At 40.6% G+C, this 14,041-nt stretch overlaps 2 protein-coding genes across 3 annotated transcripts in view; both read left to right on the top strand.

The window, feature by feature from the left end:
• Positions 1-5,508, top strand: part of ZKSCAN8 (zinc finger with KRAB and SCAN domains 8) — a 27,094-nt gene extending 21,586 nt beyond the window's left edge. Inside the window, exons 7-8 of the mRNA XM_070046764.1 lie at positions 3,787-3,793; positions 4,759-5,508. Coding sequence (XP_069902865.1) covers positions 3,787-3,793; positions 4,759-5,508 — 757 coding nt within the window. The remainder of the gene's footprint in view (positions 1-3,786; positions 3,794-4,758) is intronic.
• The window catches only part of LOC132598129 (zinc finger protein with KRAB and SCAN domains 8-like), a 25,999-nt gene continuing 13,744 nt past the window's right edge, over positions 1,787-14,041 (top strand). Inside the window, exon 1 of one of the 2 annotated variants that reach the window (XR_011377839.1) lies at positions 1,787-1,894. The gene's annotated coding sequence lies outside the window, so the exon portion shown is untranslated. Of the gene's footprint in view, positions 1,895-5,608; positions 5,728-14,041 lie in introns of those variants that run through there. The other variant, XR_011377838.1, reaches the window with a different exon arrangement.

Below are 14,041 nucleotides of genomic sequence, written 5' to 3'. Positions count from 1 at the left end.
TGGGGGGAGAGGTGAGAGGGTCTTTGGGAAAGTGACTAAGCTGGAGGACCTCAAGAGGGAGTAGGATGAACCTAGACAAGAGGGCAGCAAAGGAGAGGTATTATCAAGTCATCTTAAAACTTTCAGCCTCTTAGTGATGATTCTTCTTTTTTTTTTTCCTACGTTTTATGTATGCAAGTCTAAAGTCAGACTGTGATAGTAGCCAAATAACTTAATCTCTGTGCTTCCATTTCCTCGTCTGTAAATGAGGATGATAAAAGCAACTGCCTTTTACATTACATGAACATTACCTGGTACAAAAGAAGTGCTATCTAGATATTTGTTGTAATTATTTCTTCCTCTCCTTACCTTCCTGGGACTTGGCCTGCTCTGCTGATTTATTTGTTTATACAGTGATTCCCCATAATTTCACGTGTTTAATTTTTTCTAGGTCCCATTTCTTGCACACAGTCAAGAAGTGATCTATTAATAAATGTCAGCTCTGGCAGCAGAAGGAGAACCACTGTCTCTGCAGCTCCTAGCCAGGAATACACTATTGAAATATCAATTACAGGGACCCTTCTCCCTACAGGAGTGTTGTTAGGTGTTAAACTTTGACATTCTGTAGTTTTCTGAAGGTTCTGGATATAAGGGACCTGAGGACACTATTTTTTTCTTAAACTTCTGTTTAATGAGATCAGCATAACTGCGTGGTTATGACTGCTCAGCAATCTGGTTAAGTTCAAAATGAGGGTGGAACAATAGGGAATCCAGCTCAGCTTTGCCAATTCCATGATTTGTATTATTCAGAAGTTCTCCCTTTGCTGTCTGTTGTCTGAGCTATAAGTTGTAAGTATATTTTCCATTTTTTATTTGTTTTTCACTCGACTTAAGTGGGTTTTTTTGTTTTACCTTGCTGGAGTATGGATTCTTTGCGGGGTCAAATTTATCAATCTTTTCATTTATGGCCTCTGGATTTTGGTTCTTAATTAGAAAGAAAGGGCTTCCTACTCTGAAGTTATAAAAGACTTCTCCCATGTTTTCCTCTGGCACTTGTATGGTTTCATTTATAACATTTACAACTTCTATTTATTTGAAATATTTACCAGTGTACAGAGTGAGGTCGGAATCCAGTTTAATATTTTTCCAGATGATTACCCAGTTCTCTGCATACATTTATTAAAAAGTCTATTCATCTTTTTCTTACTGATTGGCTACCTTTATTATATGCTAGATTTCTGCCTGTGATTGCATCTACTTCTGAACCTTCTATTCTGAATCATTTGTTTATCTCCTTCACCAGTGCCACACTGTTTAATTATTGAGGCTTTATAATATGTTTAAAATTCTTTAGGACAAGTGCCCCTTCATTGCCCTTCTTTTTCAGTTTTCGCAGGCGGAGTCTTGCTTGTTTAGTTTTCTATGTGAACTTTAAAATCTACTTATTAAAAGGTTCGTATTTTTTTGGAATAGTGTTAAATTTACAAATTAATATAGGGATTACTTTCTAAGACCTAAGCCTTGAGATACCATTCGCTGGTTCTGCTGGGAGGCAAATGGAAGGAGTTGGGACTGTAACAGATCTAGGTTCAAATTCCATCTCGGAGCTTTTATTAGTTGTCCAACCTCAGAAAACTTATCTGCTTAGATTTCTTATATATGAGAGGATGACTGTAACGTCTGCCCTGCAGGATTAAAGGAGCTAAAAAGCCTAAAATGCCTTTTTCTGTGTAAATAGAATCCTTTCCACTCTTGCTCCTTTCAGGGCCTCAGCTCATGAACCACTGAGAGGGAAGCCTCCAGGATCCCAGAGCGGACCACCAGGTGCCTCGGGCGGGGTTCCGCGGAAGTCGACCTCTCCGAGCCAGTGCGGGCGTCAGACGACCTGTCTATTCATCAAATCAGGGTTTTCCAGGTGAGACCTCTCGCATCATTCTCCTTGGGTTTGGAGTGAGCTGTAGGGCGAAGAGCAGCAGAGAGGGTTACTACGCGCCGCACCTCGTTGCCTCACACCTGCCCCTCTACCTTGCGCCCCGACCCTTTCCTTCCCCTCACCCTGCCGCCTCTCCCCTTTCCCCGCCTTCTTTGCACACTCCTCCCTTCTCTTTTACTATATTTTCCTTTCTCATTTCCCACGGTTTCTTTTTCTGTCCTTTCCCTCCTCCTTCTCCTCTGGGCCGTTGCCACACTGGCATTGCCGACTCCCCCAGAGACCCCCGAGTTCCCCAATCGCTTTTCTGGCGGGGCCGATTTCCAGGCGGGTGTGGGGAGGTGGAGTAGACTTTCTTTTCTCTTGGCCGTGTGCCCTCAGCTCTCCTTTGTTCTGATAACCTTAGTAGCTGACGGACGCTTGGCAATTTTATTTAGTTGTTCTTGAAATATTTTCATTTTGCCTCAAAGGAAAAAATCAGTTTAGCTGAATGCTCTACTCACGGAAACTCCTTTCTTTTGGTATCTATATCTCATTCCCCTCTGCCTCCAACCTTTTTCTTCTGTTTAAATGATGAAAGCAAATGTCCCTCTTCTTGATAGCTTTTCTTTGGAATTAAAAATCTTAAGGTATCTGATAACAGCTCAGAAAGGTAACTTTATACATATTTGTAGCCTTAAGATAATTTATCCAGAAAAAATACTGTATTTATTATCCTTTGTAGTTGCCTAAAGTCAGTATCAGCAGTTTGGGTCTGTGAGGGGAATATATTAGGGAAAAGAAGGCACATTGAGGCAGCCACAGGAAAGGCTAATTCAAGTATGAGCAAGCTACAGACCAGAAGGGGTTTGGGTAGGACTAGGCGTTCTCTGTGTTTTGCTAAGGGCAAAGCGACTTGCACCACATGCTTCCATGGTAGCCATGTTTCTGGACTCTGGGCAAGCGTTCATTTGCATGTGACCGGTGCACTGAGTTAGCCTTTTTCAGTGTTGCCAAGGAGCTACTGTTCAGAGAAACTGGATAGAACAGCATCACTTAGAAATGGTACAGTTCGTAAGCCATGGAGAGTATAGTGCCCATATGAAAGTAAACCTGTGACTGATCTGTGGGGCTCGAAACTGGATTAAGGAAATCAGAGGCTTTAAAAGTACGTTTCTATAAAGAAATATTGGAAAGACACAAGAAGCTAATAAAATTGATTACCTATGGAGGTGGCAAACTGAGGGGGGACCAGGGTGGAAACAAGTCTTCTTTTTATATATCTTTTGAGACCATTTTGACTTTTGAATTGTATATTACCTATTCAAAGACATAGACAAATTTTTAAATAAAATTTTTAGAATAGTTTCTGATCTCTGGGCATTTTGGATTAGCAGAAAAATTGTGAAGGTAGTACAGAGAGTTCTTATATCCCCCACACCCAGTTTCTTTCTTTTTTTTTTTTTGGCTGCACCACGTGGCATGTAAAATCATAGTTTCCCAACCAGGGATCAAACCTGTGCCCACTGCATTGAAAGCATGAATTCTTAACCACTGGATCACCAGGGAAGTCCCCAGTTTCCCCTGTTATTAGCATCTTACATTATATAGAATACTTATCACAACTATTGAGTTACTATTGCCTATTATTATTAAAGTCCATACTTTATTCACGCTTCCTTAATTTTTACCTAATGTTCTTTTTTCTAGTCCAGGATCCCATCCAGCATACCATATTACATTTAATTGTCATGTCTCCATATGCTCCTCTTGGCTGTGACAGTTTCTCAGACTTTCCTTGTTTTTGATGACTTTGAAAGTTTTGAGGAGTACTTTAAGGTTTCTTTGTAGAATGTTACTCAATTGAAATTTGATGTTTTTCTCATTATCATGCTGAGGTTAGAGGTTTGGGGGTGTTGACTTATCACTATTGAGACATAAAACAATTTGTAAGATGGAAAAAGGCAGAGGGAGATAATTTGTGTAATTTGAGTTTGAAGCAAAAGTTTTATTAAGTTTGGAGATAGAATTGAGTTTGTTCCCAGGGGATAAGAGAGTGGGAGCAGTCCAACAAGTTATCCACACATTGGTCTGAATTATAAAGATGGAGTGGACCCTTCTTTGGAGAGATAAAGGGTCTGTTCTGTCACAGTTCCAGAGAAGACAAAGCACCCCTGTTGCTAAGATACTGTCTGTCATAGCAACATCAGCTGCAGCAATAGTAGAGGTAGCAGTAGACAGAGCTTCTTTTATCTCCATGTCTCTCTTCCAACCCAAATAGTGTGGACTTGTGTGAGTGATAAAACACAATGATAATGTTATTGTCATTTTTCCCAAACTAATTCATTATCAGTTGAACTTCTGGTTTTTTGCCTTCTCTATTCCTGTGCTCCTTCATCTGCTCTGTTATCTGCAAATCTCTGCAACTCCTGTCTTGTTTCCCAATTTAATTAAATATGATAAAAAGTCTTAAGTAGAAACTATCTATTATTTTATATACTCACTTATATCCCAGATTTTGTGCTTTAAATACCTTTATAAAGGGTAGACTTAAATAGTTATTTGAGTCAGGTGTTCATTCCAATAGTTCTGTGGTGGTACAGACTGAAGAAAAACATTTGATCTGGCCACCGTGTGATCGGTGTGTCCTGGGTTTGTGGAACATGTTTGAGAGTCCTAGTTTAGTCTTTATTACATCATATTGCTTTAGCATCAGGGAATAAATTACATTTGAAAGGTCTGTTTATTTCAGGAATCAAGGCCAAAGGTATGAACAAGGTGTCAATTCTGAAGGGAAGATTTTTGTAAGGATGGACCCACACCCGAAGGTCCCCAGCATATATGATAGGGATACTTTACAGATTCCTGAGAATGAAAAACGTTTTCAGTATGAGGACCAGTTAGAAAGGCATGTGGACAAGCCTGAAGAAGAAAGATGGTATAAATGCAGTGAGTGTGGAAAGAAGTTTGCCCAGAGCTCAAGCCTTGTTCGACATCGGAGAATCCACACCAGAGAGAAACCCTATGAATGTGATCACTGTGGAAAAGCCTTCAATGCGCGCTCAACCCTCACTGTGCATGAAAGAATCCACACTGGTGAGAAACCCTATACTTGTAATGAGTGTAGGAAAGCATTCAGTGTGAGGGCGCACCTAATTATACATCAGAGAATCCACAATGGAGAGAAACCCTATGAATGTAATGAATGTGGCAGAGCATTTAGTGTGAGCTCAGACCTCATCAAACATCAGAGAATCCACTCTGATGAGAAACCTTATGAGTGTGATGAGTGTAGGAAAGCCTTCAGCGTGAGCTCAGACCTCATCAAACATCAGAGAATCCACACAGGAGAGAAGCCATATGAGTGTAAGGAGTGTGGGAAGGCCTTCTATGTGAACTCAGCCCTTATTAATCACCAGAGGATTCATTCTGGAGAAAAGCCCTGTAAGTGTGGAGAATGCAGGAAAGCATTCAGCCAGATCTCAACTCTTATTCTTCATCAGAGAATCCATACTGGAGAGAAACCGTACGAGTGTGACGAGTGTGGGAAAGCATTCCGTGGGAGCTCTAATCTTACTAAACACCAGAAAATACATGCCAAAGGAAAGTGTCATCAGTGACTTACATGGTGAAGATATTACAAAGGCCTTTTTTTTTTAATATCAGAAGTTGTCACCAAAGGAAGGGTATGGTAAAAGTTAATGTTTGAATTGACACTTCATTTCTTGGAATATCAAAGAAGTGAGAAGTCAATGAAAAAGGACTCCATCATTGTAATGATTGACTTAAGTCTCTAAGATCACATCTACTTCTGAGAATGCAGTTTTACTACTCATAAGGTAAATTATACCATAATATAGTTTGTTATGGTTTAGTAAGAGCAAACTTCAATATTTCAAACATGATTTTTCCTTTTCTTGTGTGCAAGCCTTTTGTTGTTGTTGTTGCTACCAGTATTATAGGTGAAACATTAAATTTTGAAATTGGAAGTAATATTGGTTGGTGAGACAGGGACTACATGTCCTCATTGAATCTGCAAATAACTAACCTATTGGTCTTGATTTCTTTGGCTTTAATGTACTGCTATGCTCTTAGAGACGGTTAAATGAGTTAGTGACCTCGTGGCAGAAGGCATACTCTCTTTTTGGCTAGGAATCCCAACTGATAATTCTTCAAAGTTATTCTTTTTTTTTTTTTTTTTTTTGACCATGCCATGCAGCTTGCAGGATCTTAGTTCCCCAACCAGGGATCAAACTCGGGCCCTCTGCAGTGAAGGGGCTGTGTCCTAACCACTGAACCGCCAGGGAATTCCCTCTTTAAGGTTATTCTTGCTTAGTTAAAGCCCCAGGCCTGGCTAAGACTCCGCATTCCCAACACAGGTGGCCCAGGTTCGATCCCTGGTCAGGGAACTAGATCCCACATGCCGCAACTAAGAGTTCGAATGCCCAACTAAAGATCCCGCATGCTGCAACGAAGATCCCATTTGCTGCAGCCAAGACCCAGCGCAGCCAAATAAATACATAAAAATAGATTAATTTTTTTAAAAAGGTTAATTATAAGCCCCAGGCCTTTTGGACTTAATAATCCAATAAACCCCAGAACTTAACTGAGCTTCCTAAACCAAAAACCTCTCAAAAGAGTGTCAGGTGCTTCCGACCCTTGCATTCAGTGTTTCTCAAAGTGTAATGTGGCATATGCAAAGACTCAGAGGTATGAGAATGGAACAAGCTTGGGGAACTGTTGTTGAGTTGGGGTTGGCATTAGTCTTAGGATGGCTTTCAACGATCTGTTTGAGAATAGAGATGCAGACGTAGAGAACAGAGGTGTAGACACGGGGGTGGGGGGATGAATTTGGAGATTGGGATTGACATATGTGCACTGCCATGGTGTAAAACATGGCTAGTAGGAACCTACTGTATAGTGCAGGGAGCTCAGCTTGGTGCTCTGTGGTGACCTAGATGGGTGGGATGGGGTGGGGGTGGGAAGGAGGGGATATATATACACATGTAGCTGATTCACTTCGTTGTACAGCAGAAACTAACCCAACATTGTAAAGCAACTATACTCCAATAAAAAAAAACACAACGATCTATTTGAGTGACTATGTGAAACTTGATATCTGTAATCAACCAGGAGAGCTCAGATTTGGGAGGTGGTAGAAAGTTAATGAATTCAGTTAGAGAAATGTCTTTGTTATATCTGTGGAAATCCCAGTAGAGCTGTTCACCAGACTATAGCCTAACTTCCTAACTATCCCCAGGCCTAAAACTCAAACTCTGTATTCTCTGCACATATGAAACTCAAAGGAAATCTGGACTTTAAAATTACTTTGTTATTATTTTTCTATTTTAGTAGTGATTTCTTACTCCTGGGTAATGGTCCTGAAATCATTTTGATCCCTGAAACTTAGTAATTCGAGGTTCAAGGTGAGCACCAAATTGATAGAAATTGCAGATTGCTTTGGTCCACACTGTGGACAAGTAGAAGGGAACACTCTGTGGGAAGTTGAAGTGGTATTCACTTCAGAGTAAGACTCTGTGTTGCAAAGGATGCACAGTTTCCCTGAATTCTCATCAGCAATTCAAGCAAGTCAGCTATAAGGCACACTGGATTCCAGGTAGCTCTAAGCTAACTTGTGCCCTCCAACACTGAGGTCACAGACGCATGTTAAAAAGCACATCATGAAGTCTCTGTTATTGAGATGGTGCTTACCACACTACTCAGGTAAATTTAGGCCTGGACATGGGGCCTGAAGGTAGAGAATGTCATGGTTCTGCAGCTCAAATTGAGGAGATAGGACCTCAATCAGGGCATGAGGCATGTTAGAGAAAGTAAGGCACGTACTTACAGGCAGTGAAGGGCCTCAAAGAAGCACCAGGACTGTGCTATGCTGGGTTGAAAGTGTTAATTCTTTGCCCTACTTTTTCCTGTCTTTGGCAATTGAAGGACACTGTGGTTTCCCCCTGCTCTGCTCTGGAGAGACTTCCCTGTCACCCCCTGTCTATGTTGTTATCGCCATTGTTTTCAGTATTTACCTCTTTGGGCCCAGCTGTCTTGGTTTGTTCATAGGATGGTGATTTGCAGGCAGAGTCGTCTGGGTGGAGCACACCCTTCTGGGATCAGCACTGAAGTGATGCCATATCCCACCCAGACCAGCACAACTATGATTCCTAATCAGTAAGTGGTGAGTATTTTGAAAACTTTGAAGGAACAGACATTCTGGAAAAAGAAATTTCATTTACTGAAGAATTGAGTGTTAGGATATCAGGATATATGTAACATGGTTATTCCTTATAAGCTCAGATTAAGGTATTAATGATTATCTATTTTAGGTTGGGCCTTGTGTCAGGTACTAGGAATACAAAGATAAATGAAAAAACACCCTACTCTCCAGAGGCTTACAGTCTATTTGCGGACAGGGAGAAAGGAGTAGATAGAAAATAATAATTACAGTGATAAAGCCATTGGATTTATACCGAATGCTTTTCATTGTAAGTGTAACAAGTACTTATGAGAAGGTTGGAAAAGCTTTGAAGGAGGATGAAATCTTGAAGAAAGAATGAGTTCTTCAGCCACGTGAAAAGGAATGAAGGAAGGTACAGTGGGAATAACATGTGAAAATCATGGTGCATCTGGGGGAGGAGAAGGAAGTTTTCAATGTGTATGATTTTTCAGACCTGACCATAGGCAGTTACAAAGGCTTTATCCCTCATGGGTGTAAAGCTACCCTCCTACACAAGGCTTTGAGGCACAGCCAGCGCATGCAGTCTCTGAAGGGAGTTGCAGTCAAAGACTCAGACCGCCTGGCCAGCCATGCTTTTAGGCATATCTGTACTCTTAGCCCAGGCACCTCCTTTTGGGGCCCTTTTTACTGGGGGTCTTGCCCGAGTAACTCTTCAAGATTCTCTCACCCTGATAAGGCAAGACACTTTTCTCCACTCTCAGTACTAGTACTTTTACAATCCTAGCCTTTCCCCTCTTTCTTCCCCTGGCCTCCAGGTCCAGAAAATGACTGGAGCCTTTTGTTTGGTGCTGTGTTGGCAGTGACACAGTCCCCACACCTGTGCTGATTCACCTGACCCCTGCCTGGCACTATTGCATGGATAAGAATAACACACTGCAGGAGCCAGCACTTTTTTGTTGTTGGGCCTCTTGCTAATGCTATTGCAGTAAGTGATTAAAGGCTTGGCTGTTACTTTCATTTTTGCCTGTGTTAACTGACTAATGCAACACATTCTCACCACTCTAGAATCCAGGCTAGAAGAATGCTCCTACCTTGAATATGCTGCTGTTATGGCAAAAGAAAAACAGTCGTAGGACCACATGATGGCTTTTAAAGCATCTGTTCAGGAGGAGCATATGTCATTTCCACTTACGTTTCGTTAGTCAAAGCAGTTCAAATCACCAAGCTTACTATCCATAGGGTGGAGAAAAATAAAGCTTACAAAGAGGACAGTGAATAACTAAGAAAAGTAATATAATTTACCATTGAGATAGTGGATCTACCATATTGGTCAATATTTTTGGAATGCTTCCTATGCTGGGGCTTTTTCTGAGTACCTTACATGTGTATTTTTCTCAATAAAAAATAATGAAATGAGATACATACTACTATATTCCCATTTTACAGCTAAAAATATTGAGGAACAGAGACAGCTAGGAAATGGCAGAGCCAGGAATTGAAACCAGAAGTTCAACTTGACGATGTTTTCTCTTAACCACTATGCTATATTATGAAAGTTTTGATCTGAAGGTTGTTTATGCACCACAGTGGGCCAGTGTGTTATGCTGGTAAAAACTTTAAAGGTGAAATTCAAGAGCCCTTGGTCTCAACCTATCTTTACCTCTAAGTAATCCTGTTACCTAGGCTAATGCCACCTAGCTGGGCCTCAGTTTTACATCCTTAAAAATAAGGAGACAGGCTAGATATTCTCTGATACACCTTACAGCTTTGAGGTTTTTATCATCTCTCCAAATAGATAGTAAAATGCTTTGTTACGTGATGACCTCTTCTTTAATCTGCTACTTTATATATTGTTATGTTCATTGGAGCTCTTGCACAAATGAGTCTCCTCACCAGTCCTTTCTGTTTTACTTCTCCTGCTTTACATTAGTGATGATACTAATAATGAGTAGCTTCCATTTATTTAGACCTATTCTGTTCCTGGTACTTTTTCAGGCTCCTTAGGGTAAATTATTTCATTTAAAAGTATAGATGCTATATTTAGAAAAGAAGCAAAGGTGAAAAAAAAATGCTCTAAATATCCCTTTTGAGAACTTAAAGCACAGGAAAATAAACCCAAGAAAGCAGAAGGAAGCAATTACTAAAGATAAGAGTAGAAAGTAATGGAAAAGCAAGTATGTATTCTTACTTAGAACTTTCACACATAAAGAGTTGTGTTTTATGTAGTTTCTCTCTGTAGGCTACTCTCATGTATGTTACATTTGACTTCCTCTTTCTGCCTCTGGGGAAAAGATGCCAATTTCATGATCAACCTGTTCTTTCAGATGGTGACTCCTGGCCTTAAATAAGGAGTCTGTTTCAAAGCAGAGTTTTCCAGAAGAAGTCTAACAAACAAGGGAGATGTTCAGAAGACTAAGTGGGAACATCATCAGGGGCTCCACACTGGACAAGTTCATGGACTTCTGAATAATTTACCCAAGTGAGAGAGGAGCTCCTTTGAGGACGCACAACTTACATTGCCTCAAGCCATGGAGAATATCACTCCGATAAAGAGGCCTAAGATACCTGGGAGAATTCACCCTGAAGTTCAGTCCTGTCGATGCTGTGGGCATGGGAAATTCTGCATTCAGCTTGTGCACAATTTCCAACTTCAACTGTAATAAAAGAAGCAGCCACTCGTAAAGCGAGTGGAAGTCACCAAACCAAAAATATCCCTCCCTCATAAGACAAACCCTGGTACACCAGCAACCCTGACCAAGCACCAGCACATCCAAACTTAAAGAAAGCCCTATAGATCCTCAACCAGGAACGACCTTCAGTGTAATCCCAAGTCTCAATAAACAACAGAGAAGCCATCCTGAAAAGAGTTTCATGAGAATAAAGAATGTGGCAAAACCTTCAGACACTGGAGTGGTCTTAGACATCAGAGAACCCTTGGGGATATCTTCAGTGTCAGAAGCCTTCTCTGTGAGGTCAAGTCTCATTGAACATAAGCAAATTCATTTTGGACAGGGACCTTATCTATGTCACGAATGTGGCAAAGCCTTTAAGTTCTCTGATAGCCTTGCTAAACATCACAGAATCCATACTGAAGAGAAAACTTATTGGTGTAAAGAGTATAATACTGTAGGATTCATTGTGTTTCGAGTCTGGTCACCCGCCAAAGAACCCACAATGGAAAGCACCATTATGAATGTAGTGAGTGGGGGAAGGCCTTCGTTTGGAAGCCAGCACTTAATTACCAGAAAACCCATGCTAGAGAGAAAATCCATAAATATTAAAATGTGGGAAGGCCTTCACTTAAAAGCTCAATCTTATACATTGGAAAATCCATACTGGAACAAAACGCTATGTATGTATGACCACTGTGGGGACGCTTTCAGCGTTAGCTCAACTCTTAAAGTGTAGCAAAGATTTCTTGTAGGGGAAAGCTCTTTAAGGGTAAATAATGTAGGAAAGCCTTCAGTCAAAGTTCATATCTTATCAGGAATTCCCTGGCAGTCCAGTAGGACTCCACACTTTAACTGCCCCCCACCCCCATCAAAAAGAAAGAAAGAAAAAAAAAGTTCAGATCTTATCAAACATCAGGATCCACACTGGAGAGAAGCCTTATGACTGGGACAGGTGTGGGAAAATCTCTTGAACTCATCTCTTACTAAACATCAGAGGATACACAACAAAAATGAACCTCAGTAGTCAAATATGAGGTAGAGGTATAACATAGAACTTTTCAACATCAAATGTCACCACTAAGAAAAAACCCAATTGCAAAAAATCACTTTAACTGGCATCATTTTATGCAGTTAGACAAGTATTACCAGAGAGACTTTGTCAGGTCACTTTGGGCAAAGCTGAATTAAAACAGATTCCTATGACAGATCTCAGTGGATATTTAACTGTCTTTGGCACAGTTAGCTTTTCATTTTCTACAGTAAATGTAGAGAGAGTAGGGGGATGTCTTTAAAACTAACCACAACCTTGGATAATCCAAATATTATTTATTACATTTATTTTTTGTTTGGAATTCATGATGCTAATTAAATACTTTTTCTAAGAATGATTTTGACATTGATTCCTGGGATGCAACGGGTATACACTTCTACCAGACTCACACCCTTTTACTTTTTTTTTTTAAACATCTTTATTGGAGTATAATTGCTTTACAATGGTGTGTTAGTTTCTGCTGTATAACAAAGTGAGTCAGCTATATGTATACATATATCCCCATATCCCCTCCCTCTGTCTCCCTCCCATCCTCCCTTCCCACCCCTCTAGGTGGTCACAAAGCACCGAGCTGATCTCACTGTGCTATGCTGCTGTTTCCCACTAGCTAGCTATCTTGGTGGTGTATATATTTGGTGGTGTATATATGTCCATGCCACTCTCTCACTTCGTCCCAGCTTACCCTTCCCCCTCCCTGTGTCCTCAACTCCGTTCTCTACGTCTGCGTCTTTATTCCTGTCCTGCCCCTAGGTTCGTCAGAACTGGTTTTTTTTTTTAGATTCTGTATGTATGTGTTAGCATACGGTATTTGTTTTTCTCTTCTGACTTAACGTCACTCTGTATGACAGACTCTAGGTCCATCCACTCACTACAAATAATTCAATTTTGTTTCTTTTTATGGCTGAGTAATATTCCATTGTATATATGTGCCACATCTTCTTTATCCATTCATCTGTCGATGGACACTTAGGTTGCTTCCATGTCCTGGCTATTGTAAATAGTGCTGCAATGAACATTGTGGTACACGACTCTTTTTGTATTACAGTTTTCTCAGGGTATATGCCCAGTAGTGGGATTGCTGGGTCGTATGGTAGTTCTACTTTTCGTTTCTTAAGGAACCTCCATACTGTTCTCCATAGAGGCTGTATCAATTTACATTCCCACCAACAGTGCAAGAGGGTTCCCTTTTCTCCACACCCCCTCCAGCATTTATTGTTTGTAGATTTTTTTATGATGGCCATTCTGACCTGTGTGAGGTGATACCTCATTATAGTTTTGATTTGCATTTCTCTAATGATTAGTGATCCCTTTTTATCGTGTTAGTATATCTGGGAAATGCAGCAAATATCTGTGTTTTGGTAAATCATTTCACAAAATTTCCTATCCTTTGTTAAAAAAAAAAAAGATGGTGAAATGTGGGTGGGCCATGTGTACATGTGATATGCTGAACACAGACCGTATTTACCTCATTCATCTTTGGGTCTCCAATATATAAAGTATTGACTGACGCAGAGAAGGCTTGTGACACATGCTGTTGAATGACTGCTTGAAGGGCTCTGTTTATGGGTTGGTATCTATTCAGCCTGAAGAGGGATCTCTAATCGTTTGCTATAGGATCTGCCCTCTTCCCAGACCTGGTCAAGAAATGACCTTGGGTGCTCAGTGGGGATTGATTACAAACTCATTTCATGGTGCATCATAATCATTGGTCTGTGTGTGGCCTTACTTTCAATTTTATACATTTAGGCTTTTAACCAACTCCTTATTATAAAGTCTTGGTCTGAACACCTTTGAGAGTTTTTCTGGAAAACATATGCAGGAATGAAATTGCTGGGTCATAGGTTATGCACTATGTCAATTTTACTAGCAGGTAATGGTTCCTGTTCCTTGGGAACTAAGAGATCTATCTGGTGCCTTACATGATCATGATATCACCTTTTCTATGTGGGTTCCTAAGAGCAGCAGATATCCCAATCAGCCAGGCACCCTCTCATCTGATGAGGATGGGGTGAGGTGAATCTCCAAGATAGAATAAAGAAACTTCAATTTCAAGAATAATGCCTGACTTCTCAGGGTCTGTTGAAGCAAACTGATTCTACTATTTAAAATACAATGTGGTTAGGGACTTACCTGGTAGTCCAGAGGATAAGACTCTGTGCTCCAAATGCAGGAGGCCTGGGTTCAATCCCTGGTCAGGGAACTAGATCCCACATGGCACACCTAAGTGTTCGCATGCCACAACTAAG

The sequence above is a fragment of the Globicephala melas genome, chromosome 11 (assembly GCF_963455315.2).
Source record: "Globicephala melas chromosome 11, mGloMel1.2, whole genome shotgun sequence".
In the NCBI taxonomy this organism is placed as follows: Eukaryota; Metazoa; Chordata; class Mammalia; order Artiodactyla; family Delphinidae; genus Globicephala; species Globicephala melas.
Note: the sequence above shows the minus strand (reverse complement) of the source record. Positions and strands in the feature narration are given on the sequence as shown.